The sequence below is a fragment of the Oncorhynchus clarkii genome, chromosome 3 (genome assembly GCF_045791955.1).
Source record: "Oncorhynchus clarkii lewisi isolate Uvic-CL-2024 chromosome 3, UVic_Ocla_1.0, whole genome shotgun sequence".
In the NCBI taxonomy this organism is placed as follows: Eukaryota; Metazoa; Chordata; class Actinopteri; order Salmoniformes; family Salmonidae; genus Oncorhynchus; species Oncorhynchus clarkii.
The window spans coordinates 70,948,612-70,971,257 of NC_092149.1; the positions used below are offsets into that span (position 1 = coordinate 70,948,612).

The 22,646-nt window shown below is 43.1% G+C and overlaps 1 protein-coding gene across 2 annotated transcripts in view; it reads right to left on the minus strand.

Moving 5' to 3' along the window:
• Positions 1-1,158: 1,158 nt before the first annotated feature.
• LOC139403093 (mannosyl-oligosaccharide 1,2-alpha-mannosidase IB) overlaps positions 1,159-22,646 on the minus strand; it is a 105,523-nt gene continuing 84,035 nt past the window's right edge. For both annotated transcript variants that reach the window (XM_071146802.1, XM_071146811.1), the window contains exons 11-15: positions 14,944-15,059; positions 13,122-13,341; positions 6,172-6,344; positions 3,796-3,911; positions 1,159-3,549 (exon numbers count right to left, since the gene is read on the minus strand). In XM_071146802.1, coding sequence (XP_071002903.1) covers positions 3,417-3,549; positions 3,796-3,911; positions 6,172-6,344; positions 13,122-13,341; positions 14,944-15,059 — 758 coding nt within the window. In that variant the 3' untranslated portion in view covers positions 1,159-3,416. The remainder of the gene's footprint in view (positions 3,550-3,795; positions 3,912-6,171; positions 6,345-13,121; positions 13,342-14,943; positions 15,060-22,646) is intronic.

A 22,646-nucleotide genomic window follows, 5' to 3' on the forward strand; every position in this document is an offset into this window, starting at 1 on the left:
ATAACTTTAAGTGGCTTTGTTTCTTCTACTGGACAGGTGGAGGTCGAAGCGACAGTTTAAAATGCCATAGTGCCTCCACCTGTCCTTTCAGATCAGTGCAGATGAAGAGTGGAAGCCATTTTAGACCATTGAGATGCAGCCTGTGTGTCTGAAGGCCCTAAGCTGGAAATCGTCTGACATAAGGATTCTTCTCAGGTCAGATAAATGTTAGGTGGTCAGGCCCTGCTCTCTGTCTATCCATCCTGGCCTGTCAGCCTGTCACTAAAACTGATGAGACTGATGAGGGGTGGATGAGAGCAGGAGAGTCCGCCATCCCGATCTGGACAGAGGCCGAATAAAATCATTGTAGGAAACATTACTGAACTGCTAAAATCACTAATCTGAACAGAAACGAACATCTACATTGGGACTCTGCACTGACATTGTATGACTCAATTAAATAGTATAATCACTTGTCTTCCATCGACACCAGTTGTCATGACATCGGTCATGTCATGATTACTTAATCTAGGCTTTGAACAACAGGGGTGGTTGAGTGTAGTGGTGCCAAGCAGACATCCGTCAGAAAGCGGGAGGAAGAGAGGGGGCAGTGTGACATGCCGTGGTTTTGTAGGCAGAGGCTGCATGCCAGGGCTGTGAAATACCTGTTCCCTGTAACTGTAGGTCTTCCTACTAAGATAACGTGGAGAGCAGGGCAAAAAGACTGGGGCAAAAAGGTCCCAGAACTCAACTCAATACACTAAACGTGTAGAGATGATGTGTGCAGGAGTTCTCTTATAAAGAATTGAACTGTGGAACTCTAATTCCCTGGCGGCACCACGAGACAGAACACAAGTGTGCTCATCTTTTGGGACTGGAATTATAACACCAACCAGTGATCTCTGCCGAGCATCAGATCAAAGTTTTGGTGTTGAACATCTGAAATAGGATGAATCTGTGAAATCAATGAAACCTTATTGTTAAGCCTTAGCTGTTGAATTGATGTTTTGTTAACCAAGGCTGCCCCCTCAGGACAGGAGCTGAAAGAGAAGACGACTTCACCTTCTATAAAGAGGTACAGTAAAAGAGGTGCTGAACACCACAAGCTAACACCTGCATGTAAACCTCATTAGTTAAGGGAACAGAATGAACAACAGGTAACAATCACCACCAATACACCGTTTTAGTTATTCTGTTCACTTTTCATAAGATCTTTATTGAATTTGTGTCTCATTTAAACATATTTACATGTCTTTATTTGTTCAGTAAAAATACAAATACAGAACACTTTTTTTCCTTCAAAATCAACATTCTCACGGCGACTGACAGCGCCAAAGGCCTGGGCTTCCTCCCCAGACAGAAAGCAGTAATGTCAGAGAGTAAGGTGGGGGCAGGGGGGCGAACAGTGATACATATACTTCATAACGTTCTACACCAGTAGGCTGCTGCTACTGCCTCCACCACGAGAAGGAGACACTGAGCTGGGGACAGGGGGAGGGATAGCTGGGGAGAAAAAGACAAATAGAAGATTCTAGGGATATGAAGGAGTAGAAAGGGTGTGACAGAGTAAAAAGAGGCAGAGGAAAAAGGAATGGTGAGATGGTGGGACAGGTGGTACTCAGTTAACACATGAGAAATGAGTGACAGAAACCAACCAATTAGCTAAACAGAGACACACATTGTATGGCTTTATTGATTGGCAAGGTGAGTGGTTCTGTAATCAGCCCATCATCATCGTGTCTCTGCTAGAGGGACAGCAGGGTGGCTCTGCTAGAGGGACAGCAGGGTGGCTCTGCTAGAGGGACAGCAGGGTGGCTTATAGAAAAGGAACTAGTGTATGAATAACTTTTTGTAAAAAAATGATAATGAAAAAGCACAGTATTGGTGAAAGGCATCACATAGTAACACTTGATAAGGCTTTAAATAAATGTATAGGTCCAACAAAAATGTTTTTTCTTTCAGGGTACCCTTCTATTTCCTAGTGTTACCGTCAGCCCCCTAAACCATTCCCCTCCACACACCAATCACAGATTCATCACTGAACACAGCAGACTTCCTTGTGTTCCATCTGCTGTTGCAGAAACCACATTCACACAAAACACAATAGATCCATTTAGAACACACAAGTCCATAGAGAATGAATGGCATAACATTCAACATACTCATTGCACAGGTGACTGAGGCCAAGTCCTAATTTGCAAGTGGTGATTAGGATAAGAAGAAGAAACAGTTTGGGTAGAATCCTATCAGCAGGGTGAGGAGTTGTTCCTGAAGAGTAACAACTCCAGGCCCAACCCATCAGTGGCAGTGCAACACTCTGGGTCCATGTCAAAGACACAGGGATTATACATGGAGGGCTTTGTCTTCAGCTCCAACAGTGGTGTAACTCTTTTCCCTCTTAGTAATACAAACAACAAAGTGCATAACAATTTATCTATAGGGGCCATTTAATCAGCAGACAGAAAACACTACCAAAACAAGCCTTGTCCCAATCTGCCTGTGGAGTGGTAGTGATTTATGGAAAAGACAGGAACGGAAGTTTACCAGGCTAGAAAGGCGTGATTGGAGAAGTGAAGAATGACAAGAAAAAGAAGATGGAGGGAGTTGGAATGGTGTGGTAAGACGAGGTAGAGATGCAGCATCGGTTGAATAGCAGCAACAACATGAGGCCAGGCTAAGCTACGTCACCTGCTAATCATAAGAGATGGAAGGAGAGGGCGATACAGAGGGAGAGAGAGTGTGTGTGACAGAAAGATCAGAAAGTATACAGAAACGGCAGAATGTAGCATAGAGAATGCTATTGAAAATAGTTCCATATCCCCGGTCCACTTTTCAAAGGTTCCAGAAGGGTAGACATGAAGCCGTTGCTCCCATCCACAAAGTGACACTGATACAGTTCCAGGTCAAAGTTCAGAGTAAGACAGTGAACAGGAAATGGCAGAAGGACTAGGACGGTCGCAGTCTGTCGTGCCCCCGCCAATCAGCATCCAGGACACAAAATGACAAAAGAAAACAAACCCTATAGATCCCATAGTCTTCGGTTTGACTGTCAGTCTGTCGGTCTGTCTGAAACATACACATCCCTTCAGAGGAAGGTCCATCTGTCTGTTTGTTCTGACACTGTCTTGCTCCTGTGTGCGTCCATTAAAAGACAGTTTGGCCAAAACAAATCAAGCTTCCTGATTGTGGCTCTGTGTTTCAACAAAAAAGTAACAACGAATAGGAGGACTTCCCAGCCAATCACAAAAGTCGAACGCACCCTCCGTCCTGACGATAAGCAGAGAGAGCTATAGAAAGAGTACGAGCCAGAGAATGAAAGGAGAGCGAGCGAGAAAGGCTATTGTTTCAGTGCCTTCCACTCTGCAGTGGTCTGAGCGCTCTCCTTCTGCAGTCTGTAGCAGTGAGGGAGAGATGGAGGCAGGCAGGGCCGCTGGTCTCTACGGCTGGGCCTGGCTCCCTGGGAGGGTGAGGTTGGCCAGGTGCAGTACCGGCAGGGGGTGAGCCTCCGTGTTGAACACCCAGCTCTCCAAAGGCATCAGGTCATCACTGGAGAACAACAGGTACAGATACCTGGAGAAGAGAGAAGGAGGGAAAGAGAAGGGAGAGCAGACAATATTCAGCTGCTATATTCTGTTAATCAGTGCTGTAGTAGTATTTGTGAACAAAAACAAGCAGAGCGACCAGCAGGGGGGAGCAGAGCACATAGTTCCAGTGCATTCTGGGGGCTGCCAGGACATCCCCATTTCATACCAACTGGATGTGAATTAACAGAACACAGAGGAGCAGTAAAGGAGCAGCAAATGGAGGAAGACTTACTTGAGCGTCTCGGCCAGGAAGAAGCTCTGCTGGACATCGTCGTAGGTTGGGTTGGACGAGTAGACGTCCTTGACACCAGAGAACCCACCGCTGACCCTGCAGTACTTATCAATGGCCTGGAGGGGGAGACCGAGAGCAGCACTTAATTACCACACATTTACATTGCAGTCACTTACATTGCAGTCACGAGATGGGTAGACTCTTATCCATTAAAACAGTGTTTAAGGGTTGGAGGAGACATTCTATCCATCACCACTCTAGTCTAAACTGGGTATGTGATGAATAACATTTGATTTAAAATCGCTTTGTTTTAATTGAGATTTTAAGGGAATGCCTCCGTCTGTGACCTCAGTCAACGTGCTAGATCTGTGAATTTACAATGCACAGAGTATTTATTTTCTGAAGTGTCCAGACAGAGTTAATCAGTTGTCTTTTTAAAAATCTCTTTGTCCCTCTGCACCGCATCAGGTGTAATTCAAGGGAGGGTAAATATGGTGGATCTGTTAACTGACACAGTAAGATGACTTTGTGTCTCTGCCTCGGTACTTGTCTGGTCTTCTCTCTTAATGCCCCTCTATTAGTCAGTAGCAGTCAGCAGAATCTCTCTGAAGGAGATTAACTATTTTCAATGTTTCATGGACCACCGTATCCAATGTGTGTGTGCGTTTGTCCTTCTGCACACACACACACACACACACACACACACACACACACACCCCTAGACTGCCTCTGTACTCCAGGCCTGGGCACAACCACATATGCACATCACAACTACCCAGCCACATGCACACCTGAACTAGAATCCAGTCCTAATACCATCTGGGTTAATAAAGTGTGTGAGTCTGTTTCTCTTTCTACCTGGAGGAGAAGGGTGTGTGTGTGTGTGTGTGTGTGTGTGTGTGTGTGTACAGCTGCTCTCTACTGGGCTCATTTCACAGGGCCATGCACTACAACAGCTGGGCCAACAAACCTCAACACACATGACTCGCACACGCTTAGACGAAGTAGGATGAAGTTGCCCCTAGACAATGATCTTAGATGTTCTCACTAATGGTCAAGCTTAGGACTTAGGAAGGTAAGCTGCCTACTACACAGAGCCTCGGGTAAAATAGTAGTGTGTGTGACATCAAACAGGAGCTGATGTGATGGTGTAGGAGCACTAGACAGGTAGGGAGATCAAACTGTATAGAACTGTCAGGTGATTTTCACAAGGGGAGAAAAAACGAGACGGGGGCAGAAAGAGGTAGAGAGAGAGGGAAGCAGGGAGGGGTAAGAGAGGGGAGAGGAAAGAGCATGTACGACAGAGGAAGAGAGGAAAGAGAGCGTAAGAGGGGAGGAGAGGAAAGGAGAGAGTAAGAGGGGAGGAGAGGAAAGGAGAGAGTAAGAGGGGAGGAGAGGAAAGGAGAGAGTAAGAGGGGAGGAGAGGAAAGGAGAGAGTAAGAGGGGAGGAGAGGAAAGGAAAGAGTAAGAGGGGAAGAGAGGAAAGGAGATAGAAAGAGGGGAAGAGAGGAAAGGAGAGAGAAAGAGGAAGAGAGGAAAGTAGAGAGAATGAGAGGGGAAGAGAGGACAGGAGAGAGAAAGAGAGGGGAAGAGAGAACAGGAGGGAGAAAGAGAGGGGAAGAGAGGAAGAGAGTAGGAGGAGGAGAAGAAAGGAGAGAGAGCGTAAGAGGAGAGGAAAGGAGAGAGCATAAGAGGAGAGGAAAGGAGAGAGCGTAAGAGGAGAGGAAAGGAGAGCGTAAGAGGAAAGGAGCGAGCGTAAGAGAGGAGAGGAAAGGAGAGAGATGTGCATGGTGCACAGGAGCAGTCGAGGTTAGAACAAAGAAGAGAACTCCCTCATCTCCACTCAGTCACTCAGGCTGAGGGAGGCTGCATTCAGACCCACATCAGCTCAAGAGCACCAACACAAACACACAGGAACAGATCGAGAGAGGGGAAAGAGGAGAGGGAGAGGAGAATAGAGCGACAGAGGGAGATAAGACAGGTGAATGGTGGCGAGAAGGAGAGAAGTGAAAAATGAGAGCAGAGTGATTGAGTGGTTGACGAGGATGAAGAGAAAGCAGAGGTAGAAGAGTGTTTCACTTTGACCTTTGAAAATAAAAGAAAGAGGACTATAACTGGAGAGAAAAAATGAGAAAATTGAGTTCTCTGTTCTCAAGTAGCATTAGTAGTCTGTTGTGTGTTGATACTCTGATCCGCTCTCTTTTTTTAAGTTACAAAGGGTCCATGCACTTATCCAATTCTTTCAGATGTACACTGGTGCAGAGAAGGTACTGCTAGGGGTCAGGAGGTGATAGGGGATTGGGCATGATGGATAAGTAAAAGCATAAGGGCAATATCATAGTAGTAATAGTTTGGAGTGATTTTCCAGTGGCTCACCTGTGCTGCTTCCCAGCCCCACTGCCTGTACTTGGGGTCGTGGGTGAACCTCCACATGTACCAGTAGGTCTCGATGACCTCTGGCCTCAGGATGTAGTACTTCTCATTCTGACGTACTGCCACTGCCTCCAGACCACTGTCAAACTTAAAGGCCTCTGGACCCAGCTTCAACACTACAGAGAGAGGGAGGGAGAGATATTCAATAACCATTAATTTTCCTGGTTTAGCATAAGAACACAACATACTTCCTGCCAATTAAACATTTAGAGTAATAGGAGCAGATTACAGTGATCAAGTAGTAGCCAGGAGACTTATGACAGATTTGTTCTGCACGCCTTGTCACTGTGGATGGGAACCAGAGACCACTGGATTCAGGTTGCAAAGGGTCGGAAACTTTCCGGTAAATTTTGGGAATTTTGCTTAAATTAATTTAAAAAAAGTTAGCTTATAACAGTTAACCTTTTTTATGGGATACACTTAAGGCAATTATATTTCAATTCATATTTTGGTTAAACTATCCCCAATTCAATGGAATTGCAACCCTTTCATCACATGTACAGCTGATTCTGAAGATCTTGCACTCTAATGAGATGCTATTGATCCCACACTACTACACTGTCTGAGCCAAGGACTACATGCTTTCTGGTAAGTTGTGATAACAATACTGTGTGGGGTGAATATATTTTATATGACATACATGATTTTGTGTTAACTAGTAAATACAAGCCTACAGTAATGTGTTTAAATCATTTCTAACTTCTTAACAATTTCAGTTTTTGCTACCATGTGGGTTTCAGCTTGCTTGATCCTGCTAATTGAGTGTTAATTCACCTGTTTCCATACATGTTTCATTTTAAAACATGTAACTTACAAAGGAGCTGTTTAATCTATCTGTACATGGAATTGTATTTATTTATTCACTAATTTTTTTCCTAATCTTCACAGGAAAAACCTACGAGCACTATCTGATGTGTGGAGACATTTCACTGCACCTAATGTAGAAGGAAAAGCTGTGTACACTTGCAAATACTGTACCAAATCATATGTGAAGAATGCAACAAAGATGCAGAATCATCTGGCCAAGTGCATAAAGCTCCCTCAGCTATCACAACAAGCAACCTCTGACAAAAGTCCCTCTACTTCTATTCGAGGTGAAAATGTTGAATCAGACAACTTATCGATAGATGGTCCTCCTGGAATCTGAAGTTTTTTTAAAACTCAATGGAGGAACGTAGTCAGAGAAATGCTGATTAATGTGTATGCAACTGGTTCACCTCTGATGCTCACAGGCAGTGTGTATTGGAAGAGATTCTGAATGTTCTTCGCTCAGCATACACCCCTCCAACCAGACATGCTTTATCTACTAAATTGCTGGATGCAGAGTTCAACAGAGTTCAAGTGAAGGTCAAGCAAATAATAGAGAAAACAGACTGTATTGCAATCATCTCTGATGGGTGGTCGAATGTTGTTGGGCAAAGAATAATTAACTCCATTATACACTGCTCAAAAAAACAAAGGGAACACTTAAACAACACAATGTAACTCCAAGTCAATCACATTTCTGTGAAATCAAACTGTCCACTTAGGAAGCAACACTGATTGACAATACATTTCACATGCTGTTGTGCAAATGGAATAGACAACAGGTGGAAATTCTAGGCAATTAGCAAGACACCCCCAATAAAGGAGTGGTTCTGCAGGTGGTGACCACAGACCACTTCTCAGTTCCTATGCTTCCTGGCTGATGTTTTGGTCACTTTTGAATACTGGCGGTGCTTTCACTCTAGTGGTAGCATGAGACAGAGTCTACAACAAGTGGCTCAGGTAGTGCAGCTCATCCAGGATGGCACATCAATGCGAGCTGGGGCAAGAAGGTTTGCTGTGTCTGTCAGCGTAGTGTCCAGAGCATGGAGGCGCTACCAGGAGACAGGCCAGTACATCAGGAGACGTGGAGGAGGCCGTAGGAGGGCAACAACCCAGCAGCAGGACCGCTACCTCCGCTTTTGTGCAAGGAGGAGCAGGAAGAGCACTGCCAGAGCCCTGCAAAATGACCTCCAGGAGGCCACAAATGTGCATGTGTCTGCTCAAACGGTCAGAAACAGACTTCATGAGGGTGGTTTGAGGGCCCGACGTCCACAGGTGGGGGTTGTGCTAACAGTCCAACAGCGTGGAGGCCGTTTGGTATTTGCCAGAGAACACCAAGATTGGCAAATTCGCCACTGGCGCCCTGTGCTCTTCACAGATGAAAGCAGGTTCACACTGAGCACGTGACAGACGTGACAGTCTGGAGATGCCGTGGAGAACATTCTGCTGCCTGCAACATCCTCCAGCATGACCGGTTTGGCGGTGGGTCAGTCATGGTGTGGGGTGGCATTTCTTTGGGGGGCCGCACAGCCCTCCATGTGCTCGCCAGAGGTAGCCTGACTGCCATTAGGTACCGAGATGAGATCCTCAGAGCCCTTGTGAGACCATATGCTGGTGCGGTTGGCACTGGGTTCCTCCTAATGCAAGACAATGCTAGACCTCATGTGGCTGGAGTGTGTCAGCAGTTCCTGCAAGAGGAAGGCATTGATGCTATGGACTGGCCCGCCCGTTCCCCAGACCTGAATCCAAGTGAGCACATCTGGGACATCATGTCTCGCTCCATCCACCAACGCCACGCTGCACCACAGACTGTCCAGGAGTTGGCGGATGCTTTAGTCCAGGTCTGGGAGGAGATCCCTCAGGAGACCATCCACCACCTCATCAGGAGCATGCCCAGGCGTTGTAGGGAGGTCATACAGACACGTGGAAGCCACACACACTACTGAGCCTCATTTTGACTTGTTTTAACCTCTCTGATCTCCCCATCCCGGATCCGGTATCAGGAATACAGACTCAAGCTCATTACCATAACGCAACGTTAACTATTCATGAAAATCGCAAATGAAATGAAATAAATATGCCATCTCTCAAGCTTAGCCTTTTGTAAACAACACTGTCATCTCAGATTTTCAAAATATGCTTCTCAACCATAGGAAAACAATAATTTGTGTAAAAGTAGCTAGCTAGCGTAGCATTTAGCGTTAGCATCCAGCACGCAACATTTCAACAAAAACATAAAAGCCTTCAAATAAAATCATTTACCTTTGAAGAACTTCTGATGTTTTCAATGAGGATACTCTGTTAGATAGCAGATGCTCAGTTTTTCCAAAAAGCTTCTTTGTGTATTAGAAATAGCTCCGTTTTATACATCACATTTGGCTACCAAAAAAACCCGAAAATTCAGTCCTCAAAACGCAAACTTTTTTCCAAATTAACTCCATAATATCGACTGAAAACATGGCAAACGTTGTTTAGAATCAATCCTCAAGGTGTTTTTCACATATCTCTTCATTGATATATCGTTCTTGGAAGCATGGTTTCTCCCCTCAATCAAATGGAAAAGTACAAGCAGCTGGCAATTGCGCACCGAATTCCACGCAGGACACCAGGCGGACACTTGGAAAATGTAGTCTCTTATGGTCAATCTTCCAATGATATGCCTACAAATACGTCACAATGCTGCTAACACCTTGGGGGAACGACAGAAAGTGTAGGCTCATTCCTTGCGCAATCACAGCCATATAAGGAGACAATGGAAAACAGAGCTTCAGAAATTCTGCTCATTTCCTGGTTGACGCATCATCTTGGTTTCGCCTGTAGAATGAGTTCTGGGGCACTTACAGACAATATCTTTGCAGATTCTGAAACTTCAGAGTGTTTTCTTTCAAAAACTGTCAAGAATATGCATAGTCGAGCATCTTTTCGTGACAAAATATCGCGCTTAAAACGGGAACGTTTTTTATCCAAAAATGAAATAGCGCCCCTAGAGATCAAAGAGGTTAAAGACATTACATCAAAGTTGGATCAGCCTGTAGTGTGGTTTAATTTTGAGTGTGACTCCAAATCCAGACCTCCATGGGTTGATAAATTTGATTTCCATTGATCATTTTTGTGTGATTTTGTTGTCAGCACATTCAACTATGTAAAGAAAAAAGTATTTAATAAGAATATTTCATTCATTCAGATCTAGGATGTGTTATGTTCGTGTTCCCTTTATTTTTTTGAGCAGTGTATATCCTTTCTTGGCAATGACAGAGGTCAAACGTTTTCTGTAAGTCTTCACAAGGTTTTCACACACTGTTGCTGGTATTTTGGCCCATTCCTTCATGCAGATCTCCTCTAGAGCAGTGATGTTTTGGGGCTGTTGCTGGGCAACACGGACTTTCAACTCCCTCCAAAGATTTTCTATGGGGTTGAGATCTGGAGACTGGGTAGGCAACTCCAGGACCTTGAAATGCTTCTTACGAAGCCACTCCTTCGTTGCCCGGGCGGTGTGTTTGGGATCATTGTCATACTGAAAGACCCAGCCACGTTTCATCTTCAATGCCCTTGCTGATGGAAGGAGGTTTTCACTCAAAATCTCACAATACATGGCCCCATTCATTCTTTCCTTCACACGGGTCAGTCGTCCAGGTCCCTTTGCATAAAAACAGCCCAAAAGCATGATGTTTCCACCCCCATGCTTCACAGTAGGTATGGTGTTCTTTGGATGCAACTCAGCATTCTTTGTCCGCCAAACACGACAAGTTGAGTTTTTACCAAAAAGTTATATTTTGGTTTCATCTGACCAGATGACATTCTCCCAATCTTCTTCTGGATCATCCAAATGCTCTCTAGCAAACTTCAGACGGGCCTGGACATGTACTGGCTTAAGCAGGGGGACACGTCTGGCACCGCAGGATTTGAGTCCCTGGCGGCGTAGTATGTTACTGATGGTAGGCTTTGTTACTTTGGTCCCAGCTCTCTGCAGGTCATTCACTAGGTCCCCCCGTGTGGTTCTGGGATTTTTGCTCACCGTTCTTGTGATCATTTTGACCTCACGGGGTGAGATCTTGCGTGGAGCCCCAGATCGAGGGAGATTATCAGTGGTCTTGTATGTCTTCCATTTCCTAATAATTGCTCCCACAGTTGATTTCTTCAAACCAAGCTGCTTACCTATTGCAGATTCAGTCTTCCCAGCCTGGTGCAGGTCTACACTTTTATTTCTGGTGTCCTTTGACAGCTCTTTGGTCTTGGCCGTAGTGGAGTTTGGAGTGTGACTGTTTGAGGTTGTGGACAGGTGTCTTTTATACTTATAACAAGTTCAAACAGGTGCCATTAATACAGGTAACGAGTGGAGGACAGAGTAGCCTCTTAAAGAAGAAGTTAAAGGTCTGTGAGAGCCAGAAATCTTGCATGTTTGTAGGTGACCAAATACTTATTTTCCACCATAATTTGCAAATAAATTCATTAAAAAATCATTCAATGTGATTTTCTGGATTTTTTTTCTTGTTTTGTCTGTCATAGTTGAAGTATGATGAAAATTACAGGCCTCATCTTTTTAAGTGGGAGAACTTGCACAATTGGTGGCTGACTAAATACTTTTTTTGCCCCACTGTATGTGAAGGGTCATCAAGCTATAGCAGCAATCTACCTAACCAAGCAAAGTGAGAAGAATAAGAGCACCACATTGAAGCTTCCCAGCAACTCCCATTAGCGTGGTGTTGTCATCATGTTTGACATCTCCTGGAGGGAAAGGAGTCTCTCCAAGAAATGGCCATATCACAGTCTGCCAATATGGACAGCCCAATCAAGAGGATCATCCTGAATGATTACTTTGGGACAGAGTGGTAAGCAGCCTGAAACTCCTGAAACCTATAGCAGTAGCCATTGTACGGATTGAGGAAGACAATGCCATCCTGTCGACTCTGCTTGCCCACCTCACTGTTGCTCCAAGCAGTTCTGAAATGCAACAAAAAGTGTGAAGACTTCTGCCTGAAGCCCATACATGCCGCAGCGTACGTTGGACCCCAAGTATGCTGGCAAGAGCATCCTGTCTGGTGCAGAGATCAACAAAGCCTATGGTATCATTACTACCGTGTCTCGCCACCTTGGCCTGGATGAGAGCGAGGTTCTTGGCAGTCTGGCGAAGTACACTTCCAAGCAAGGACTTTGGGATGGAGATACAATATAACAGTCATGCCAACATATCTCATCAGCCACCTGGTGGAAGGGACTTTGTGGATCTGAGAATCTTTCCCCTGTTGCCTACATCATCCTCCAAATCCCACCAACATCAGCCGCCTCAGAGCACAGCTGGTCCTTGTTTGGGAACACACACACCAAAGCACAACAGGCTGACCAGAACAAGGGTTGAAACATTGGTGGCCATTCGGGCAAATTTGAGGCTTTTTGAGCCTGACAACGAGCCATCCTCAACAAGGTTGGAAAGTGACTGAAGATGAGACTGATGTTCAAGAGGTGGACATTGAGGAGGTCCAGGGAGAAGACATGGAAGGTTAAGAGGAAGACAACCAAAGCTTTAGTTTCTAGACTATCATTTTACAGATGCATGTTGGAAACGTTTCTCGGAGACGCGATGGATCATAGGGAATCATTCAATATTCCCTTTCTTTTGTTGTTCAGTAAAATCATCCCATGTGAAGAGTCAACTCATTTAATTAAAGTTACATACGAAACTAATTAATTAATTAATTTATATTGGAAGGATTTAATAATTTGCAATTATGTCTACTTATGATAAGGTAAAAGGTTTATGTTTGTCTCCATTTGATATGGTAAATATACCCAATGCAAAAAAACATCTACATTTAAGTGGTATTAATATTCCCATTAATTCCCACGGAAAGTTTCCACCTCTGAATATTCCCCAAAATGTGCAACCCTACGCTGGATGAAACTACGAAATATCAGTCAAACCTTACTTCCAGGAAGTTCAGCAAGTTCCAATGGTAACCTCACTTAAAAAAACATTATCCTAAGCTCACACTAAATCGGACTCAACATCAGGGAACAACTCAAATCCATAGTACCAAGACCACCCCAAGTTACCATTTATACCTAAACTATGTTTAGATGTGTCTCACCGGTGCGGTCGTAGGACTCGTGGCAGGTGTGTGCGATCTCAGCCCCCAGCTGTAGGTAGTGTCCAGCCTTGTCGTCAGGCGAGCCGTCGGCCCCCAGAGCGAACATCCCACCGGCAAAGCACGTCAGGTGACCCATCTTCCTCTCCAGGTGGCCGTTCTTCCACTCTCCGATGAACGTCAGGCCGCCGTTGGACTTACGGATCAGGTGACGCTCGATGGCCTGGAGGGGGGTGGGGAAAGGGTGTGGGTGGTGATAGGAGAGCAAGGTGCGTGTTTAGGGAGGAGGGTGTGTGGGTGGTGATGGTAGAAGGGATAGGTGTGTGTATGAAGCAGAGAGAGATAAAGGACAGGTACTTTTTTGTTCCTGTTCCCGCCACTGTGCCAGGGACTATGTTGTCTAAGTGTCCTCAGCTCCAGTCCTTGAGAGCAGCAGCAGAATCTGCTGTTCTCCTCTCCCTGACAGCAACTGTACCTGATCAATCAACATCAATAACTGGCCATACAGTCCAGGCATCTGCTTACTGTTAACTAAATCACACACTGAATAAAAGGCAAACATGGAACTCAGTTGACCCTGCAGTTAACTTCTCTGGGAATAGTGGGACGCTAGCGTCCTACCTCGACAACAGCCAGTGAAATTGCAGGGCGCCAAATTCAAACAGAAATCTCAATTAAAATTCCTCAAACATTTTACACCATTTTAAAGATAAACTTTTTTTTAATCCAAACACAGTGTCTGATTTCAAAAAGGCTTTACCGCGAAAGCACACCATGCGATTATGTTAGGACAGCGCCTAGGCACAAAAAAACCCCAGACATTTTCAAGCCAAGGAGAGGACTCACAAAAGTCAGAAATAGCAATTAAATTAATCACTTACCTTTGATGATCTTCATCTGGTGGCACTCCCAGGACTCCATGTTACACAATAAATGTTTGTTTTGTTCAATAAAGTCCCTCTTTGTCCAAATACCTCAGTTTTGTTTGCGCGTTTAGTTCAGTAATCCAAAAGGCAAAGAGCTCGCTCACAACATCCAGACAAAAAGTCAAAAAAGTTCCATTAAAGTTCGTAGAAACATGTCAAACGATGTTTATAATCAATCCTTAGGATCTTTTTATCATAAATATTCAATAATATTTCAACCGGACAATACCGTTTTCATGAGAAAGGAAAGAACGGACGGCGCGCTCACGGCCACACGCGATAAACAACTCATAGCTTTCAGCAGAGCCACTTACTCTGAGTGGTCTTATTCTCTCCCCTTTCACAATAGAAGCCTGAAACAACTTCTAAAGACTGTTGACATCTACTGGAAGCCTTAGAAAGTGCAATCTGACCCCACAGACACTGGATAGGCATTCACTTAAAACTTTAGAATTCCCACTTCCTGGTTGGATTCTTCTCAGGTTTTCACCTGCCATATGAGTTTTGGTATACTCACAGACATTATTTTAACAGTTTCGGAAACTTTAGAGTGTTTTCTATCCAAACATACCAATTGTATGCACATCCTATCTTCTGGGCCTGAGTAACAGGCAGTTTACTCTGGGCACGCTTTTCATCCAAACTTCCCAATGCTGCCCCCTCTCCCAATGAAGTTAAAGGACTTTGAGGAGTTGAGGAACAATCCTAACTATCTGGCCTGAAGGATATAGAGCAAGGTAGTTGCTATTTCAGGGTAGGCTAGATGGAGTTGAAACACAGCTGTGTGTTTGCCAATCAAAGCCATCTCTATGGAGACCAGGTAAGGGAAGCCAGTCTCCATGGAGACCAGGTAAGGGAAGCCAGTCTCCATGGAGACCAGATAAAGGTGTGGTGCGTACCTCGATAGCGTCGTCGTAGGTCTTGCGTGCCTCTGTGTCGGTCTTGTCTGACATGAGCCAGGCCTTCAGCAGGTACTCATAGAAACTGTCCCCCAGACCTCCAACTGATGTATGGTCTACAGGGGGAGGGGCGGAGAGAGAGAAGAACAAGAAGAGAGGGAGGAATGGGAGAAAGATAAGTGTTTGGGGAAAGGGACAAAGCAAGGGAGAGCGAGAGAGAAAGAAGAAGAGATGGAGGTAGTCAGAGGGACAAAAATAATTAATTATTCATTGGATGATGTTTTCTTCAGAACTCCAACCAGAGTCAACACTATTCTTCAGTAGGGGTTTTAAGTTACAGCAACAAAACAGCTATGGAGATTATTTGCCCGTTTTACAGTATGATGGCAGAGACTAGATGATTTGGGTTGTTTACTTTCTCCCTGATGTAGTACTTAAAGACCCTAATGTCGTAGTAAAAATTGATTCAGACTTTCTAGCTGGCCTAAAAAGGGACACATTACAGTGAGCAGGAGAATGTGCCAAATCTCACTCAGCAAGAGGACACAGATGGGTAGGCACACACACACCCACGCATATACACACACGCGCATATACACCCCCCCACATGCATGCATGCACCCACACAGTCTCTCGCTCTCAATCTGTCACAGACTACCCCGAGCCATGGTTCTGCAGTATTAAACAATGTGGTAGTTTAAGTAGCAGAGCCAAGACACTCAGAGTACAGTGTTCTCCATGAGGCCCGACTCAGGTTAAAACCTCTTGAAACTAAGGGGCACTATTTTTAATTTTGGAAAAATAACGTTCCCAAAGTAAACCGCCTATTTCTCAGGACCAGATGCTAGAATATGCATATAATTGACAGATTAGGATAGAAAACACTCTAAAGTTTCCAAAACTGTAAAAATATTGTCTGTGAGTATAACAGAACTGATATTGCAGGCAGAATCCTGAGAAAAATCCAATCAGGAAGTGACTCTTATTTTGAAACCCCTGTCTTTCTATGCATCCCTATTGCCCATTGAAAGGGATATCAACCAGATTTCTTATTCTGTGGCTTCCTTACGCTTCAGTTGTTAGCCAGGAGGGACTTAAAAGAAAATTCAACCCAAAAATGATCCATTTGTTTCATTAGTCCATTGTTGACATAGTCCCAAAATGTTTTTCTTGTCAGTATTCAAGTTAAGACATGTAACTTTCACAACAAATAAAAATCCTCCCCGTATGATGGAAAATGCAGCATCTCACCATACAGGGACGATTTCTGTATTTTGAAAGATACATAACTTGAAAACTTGAATGCTGACAAGCAAAACATTTGGGACTATGTCAACAATGGACTAATAAAGGAAAATTCCACAAAAAGTACATTTTGGTATTTGTTTCAAGTCCCTCCCTGCTGGCTAACAACTGAAGTTAAACAGAGTCAGGCATCATGGGGAGAACACAGTACTCTGAGTGTCATGGCTCTGCAACTGGCACTTGCTACCATACCCCATTCAAAGGGACTTCAATCTTTTGTCTTGCCCATTTACCCTCTGAATGGCACAATCCATGTATTAACCTCTTGGAACTCCCCATACCGGATCCGGTATCAGGAATACAGACTCAAGCTCATTACCATAACGCAACGTTAACTATTCATGAAAATCGCAAATGAAATGAAATAAATATGCCATCTCGCAAGCTTAGCCTTTTGTAAACAAAACTGTCATCTCAGATTTTCAAAATATGCTTCTCAACCATAGGAAAACAATAATTTGTGTAACAGTAGCTAGCAAACAAAGGATTTAGCGTTAGCATTAGCGTTAGCATCCAGCACGCAACATTTCAACAAAAACATAAAAGCCTTCAAATAAAATCATTTACCTTTGAAGAACTTCTGATGTTTTCAATGAGGATACTCTCAGTTGGATAGCAGATGCTCAGTTTTTCCAAAAAGATTCTTTGTGTATTAGAAATAGCTCCGTTTTATACATCACATTTGGCTACCAAAAAAAACCCGAAAATTCAGTCCTCAAAACGCGAACTTTTTTCCAAATTAACTCCATAATATCGACTGAAAACATGGCAAACGTTGTTTAGAATCAATCATCAAGGTGTTTTTCACATATCTCTTCATTGATACATCGTTCTTGGACACATGCTTTCTCCCCTGAATCAAATGGTAAAGTGGAAGCAGCTGGCAATTGCGCACCGAATTCGACGCAGGACACCAGGCGGACACTTGGAAAATGTAGTCTCTTATGGTCAATCTTCCAATGATATGCCTACAAATACGTCACAATGCTGCTAAGACCTTGGGCGAACGACAGAAAGTGTAGGCTCATTCCTTGCGCAATCACAGCCATATAAGGAGACAATGGAAAACAGAGCTTCAGAAATTCTGCTAATTCCTGGGTGATGCATCATCTTGGTTTCGCCTGTAGAATGAGTTCTGGGGTACTTACAGACAAAATCTTTGCAGATTCTGAAACTTCAGAGTGTTTTCTTTCCAAAACGGTCAAGAATATGCATAGTCGAGCATCTTTTCGTGACAAAATATCGCGCTTAAAACGGGAACGTTTTTTATCCAAAAATGAAATAGCGCCCCCAGAGATCCAAGAGGTTAATTGTCCGAGGCATAAAAATGCTTCTTTAACCTGTCTTCTCCTAGTCATCTACACGGATTGAATTGGATTTAACAAGTGGCATCAATAAGGGAGCATAGCTTTCACGTGATCAGTCTGTCATGGAAAGATTCCTAATATTTTGTATACGCAGTACATACATCTATATAAAGTTGAAGTCAGAAGTTTACATACCCTTAGGTTGGAGTCATGAAAACTCGTTTTTCAACCACTCCACAAATTTATTGTTAAACCTCTTGATACTACCCATCCCGGATCCGGGAGCGTAATCATCGCCTGAAACTAATTAGCATAACGCAGCGGACATAAATATCCCTAGAAAATATTCCTATTCATGAAAATCACAAATTAAATATATTGAGACACAGCTTAGCCTTTTGTTAATCACACTGCCATCTCAGATTTTCAAAATATGCTTTACAGCCAACGCTAGACAAGCATTTGTGTAAGTTTATCATAGCCTAGCATAGCATTATGCCCTGCTAGCAGCAGGCAACATTTTCACGAAAATAAGAAAAGCAATCAAATTAAATAATTTACCTTTGAAGAACTTCAGATGTTTTCACTTACGAGACTCCCAGTTAGATAGCAAATTTTCATTTTTTCCAAAAATATAATTTTTGTAGGTGAAATAGCCCCGTTTGTTCTTCACGTTTGGCTGAGAAATCGACCGGAAAATGCGGTCACTACAACGGCAAACTTTTTTTCCAAATTAGCTCCATAATATCGACAGAAACATGGCAAACGTTGTTTAGAATCAATCCTCAAGGTGTTTTTCACATATCTATTCAATAATATATCCACCGGGACAATTGGTTTCTCATTAGAAGCGATTGGAATAATGGGTACCTCTGTACTTTACGCAAGATTTTTTTGCGGGAGCCATCATGTGACCACTTGCTCAATGTAGTCCCTTACGGCTATTCTTCAACATAAATGCGTAAAAATACGTCACAATGCTGTAGACACCTCGGGGAATACGTAGAAAGCGTAAGCTCATTCGTAGCCCATTCACAGCCATATAAGGAGTCATTGGCATGCAGCGCTTTCAAAATATGGGGCACTTCCTGATTGGATTTTTATCCGGGTTTCGCCTGTAACATCAGTTCTGTTGCACTCACAGACAATATCTTTGCAGTTTGGAAACGTTAGAGTGTTTTCTATCCAAAGCTGTCAATTATATGCATAGTCGAGCATCTTGTTGTGACAAAATATCCTGTTTAAAACGGGAAAGTTTTTTTTTAATCCAAAAATGAAATACCGCCCCCAGAGTTTCAAGAGGTCTTGACGCTCCCCATCCCTTAAGCGGGATAATTGTCATCAGCAACCGCTGAATAGCATAGCGCCTCAGTCAAATAATATAACTAAAAATATTTATATTCATGAAATCACAAGAGCAATATAGGAAAACACAGTTTAGCCTTTTGTTAATTCACCTGTCGTCTCAGATTTTGAAATTATGCTTTACAGCGAAAGCAATCCAAGCGTTTGTGTAAGTTTATCGATCGCATGACAAAACATTAAGTACACTTAGCATCAGCTAGCTTGGTCACGAAAATCAGAAAAGCAATAAAATTAATAGTTTACCTTTGATGATCTTCGGATGTTTTCACTCACGAGACTCCCAGTTACACAACAAATGTTCCTTTTGTTCCATAAAGATTATTTTTATATCCAAAATACCTCTGTTTGTTTGGCGCATTATGTTCAGAAATCCACAGGAAAGAGCAGTCACGACCATGCAGACAAATTCCAAATAACATCCGTAATGTCCACAGAAACATGTCAAGCGTTTTTTATAATCCATCCTCAGGTTGTTTTTAAAATACATAATCGATAATATATCAACCGCAAATGTCTTTCACAGTAGGAGTAAGAAAAGCAATACCTATCCAAACTGTTGCGTGAGCAAAACTCATGTGACCACTTGACGCGATGTTATCGTTCTGGCTCATTTTTCAAAATAAAAAGCCTGAAACTATGTCTGAAGACTTGACACCTTGAGGAAGCGATAGGAAAAGGAATCTGGTTGATATCCCTTTAAATGGAGCAATGGGAGGCTATGGAACATGGAGTTTTCAAAATAGAAGCCACTTCCTGGTTTGATTTTTCTCAGGGTTTCGCCTGCAATATCAGTTCTGTTATACTCACAGACAATATTTTGACAGTTTTGGAAACTTTAGAGTTTCTATCCTAATCTGTCAATGATATGCATATTCTAGCATCTGGTCCTGATAACTAGGCCGTTTACTTTGGGAACGTTATTTTTCCAAACATAAAAATAGTGCCCCCTAGCTTCAAGAGGTTAACCTCTCTGGTACAAGTGGGACGCTAGCTTCCCACCTCAACAAGAGCCAGTGAAATTGCAGAGCGCCAAATTCAAATACAGAAATACTCACTATAAAAATTTAGAAAAAAATACAAGTGTTTTACATAGGTTTAAAGATTAACTTCTTGTGAATCCAACCACGGTGTCAGATTTCAAAAAGGCTTTACGGCGAAACCATACCGTACGATTATTTGAGAACATCACCCAGCAGACAAATCATTACAAACAGTAACCAGTAGAAGAGTTACACAAGACAGAAAGAGATACAAATTAATCACTTACCTTTGATGATCTTCATATGTTTGCACTCAGAAGACATTCATTTACTCAATACATGTTTGTTTTGTTTGATAAAGTCTCTTTATATCCAAAAAGCTCCGTTTTGTTCGTGTGTTTTCTTCAGTAATCCACAGGCTCAAACGCAGTCACAACAGGCAGACAAAAAAATCTAAATTGTATCCGTAAAATTCATAGAAACATGTCAAACGATGTTTATATTAAAGCCTCAGGTTGTTTTTAGCCTAAATAATCTATAATATTTAAACCGGACAATAACCTCATCAATATAAAAGGAAACATGAAAGGCACTCTCGGTCGTGCGCATGAAAAAGCTCTGACACTGCAGGGTCCACTCATTCAGACTGCTCTTACTCCCTCATTTTTCAGAATACAAGCCTGAAACAATTTCTAAAGACTGTTGACACCGAGTAGAAGGCATAGGAACTGCAATTTAAGTTAGGGAGAGGTTGGCCGGTAGGGATATCCTTGTCTCATCGCGCACCAGCGACTCCTGTGGCGGGCCAGGCGCAGTGCGCGTTAACCAAGGTTGCCAGGTGCACGGTGTTTCCTCCGACAGATCGGTGCAGCTGGCTTCCGGGTTGCGCATTGTGTTAAGAAGCAGTGCGGCTTGGTTGGGTTGTGTATCGGAGGACGCATGACTTTCAACCTTTGTCTCTCCCGAGCCCGTACGGGAGTTGTAGCGATGAGACAAGATGGTAGCTACTAAACAATTGGATACCACGAAATTGGGGAGAAAAAGGAGGAAATCCCCCCCCCCCCATTATGTTTGGCCATAATGACCATTGTTATGTTTGGAGGAAAAAGGGGGAGGCTTGCAAGCCGAAGAACACCATCCCAACCGTGAAGCACAGCAGCACCATGTTGTGGGGGTGCATCAGGAGGGACTGGTGCACTTAACAAAATAGATGGCGTAATGAGGGAGGAAAATTATGTGGATATATTGAAGCAACATCTCAAGACCTCAGTCAGGAAGTTAAAGCTTGGTTGCAAATGGGTCTTCCAAATGGACAATGACCAAGCATAAGGACAACAAAGTCAAGGTATTGGAGTGGCCATCACAAAGCCCTGACCTGAATCCCAAAGAAAATGTGTGGGCAGAACTGAAAAAGCGTGTGCGAGCAAGGGGGCCTTCAAACCCGACACCAGCTCTGTCAGGAGGAATGGGCCAACATTTACCCAACTTATTGTGGGAAGCTTGTGGTAGCCTACGCAAAACGTTTGACACAAGTTCAACTATTTAAAGGCAATGCTACCAAATACTGAGAGCGAGAGAGGAGCTGAAGAGACTCAGACACACATATAGTTTGCACGCCCAATTTTTCAGTTTTTGATTTGTTAAAAAAGTTTGAAATATCCAATAAATGTCGTTCCACTTCATGATTGTGTCCCACTTGTTGTTGATTCTTCACAAAAAAATACAGTTTTATATCTTTATGTTTGAAGCCTGAAATGTGGCAAAAGGTCGCAAAGTTCAAGGGGGCCGAATACTTTCGCAAGGCACTGTATGTATGTATGTATGTATGTATGTATGTATGTATGTATGTATGTATATATATATATATATATATATATAAAAAAGTCAAAGGGTTGCAATACTTTCCGAATGCACTGTATTAGCAACCCATCCGAGTTGTTGTATCTGTAGATTCTCACTAAGTTTCTAAAATAGATTTTAAATCTCGGGTGACATATGGAACCGCTATCAGGTGCACTGCTTAGAATGGTGTTTTCTGTCAAATGTTTGAAAATTATGTTTTATTGGCAGCTTCATTACATGAGTTGCATGTTGTGTTTTAACTTCTTAGAACTACCCCGCTCGGACCCGGGAGAATTGTCATCAACTACACTAATTAGCATAACGCAACGGACAAAAAATCTTCCTTGAAAATATTCATATTCATGAAATCACAAGTGAAATATTGTGAAACACAGCTTAGCCTTTTGTTAATCACCCTGTCATCTCAGATTTTGAAATTATGCTTTACAGCCAAAGCAAGACAAGCATTTGTGTAAGTTTATCGATAGCCTAGCATAGCATTATGTCCAGCTAGAAGCAGGCAGCTTGGTCACGAAAATCAGAAAAGCAATCAAACCTTTGATGAGCTTTGGATGTTTTCACTCACGAGACTCCCAGTTAGACAGCAAATGTTCATTTTGTTTCATAAAGATTATTTTTATAGCCAAAATACCTCTGTTTGTTCTTCACGTTTTGTTGAGAAATCCACCGGAAATTGCGGTCACGACAACGCCGAAAAATATTCCAAATTAGATCCATAATATTGACAGAAAAATGGCAAACGTTTTTTATAATCAATCCTCAAGGTGTTTTTCAAATATCTATTCGATAATATATCAACCGGGACAATTGGCTTCTTAGTAGGAGCGAGAGGAGCAATGGCCGCCTTTGTCTATTACGCACCAATCACTCAGAGCCACCAGCT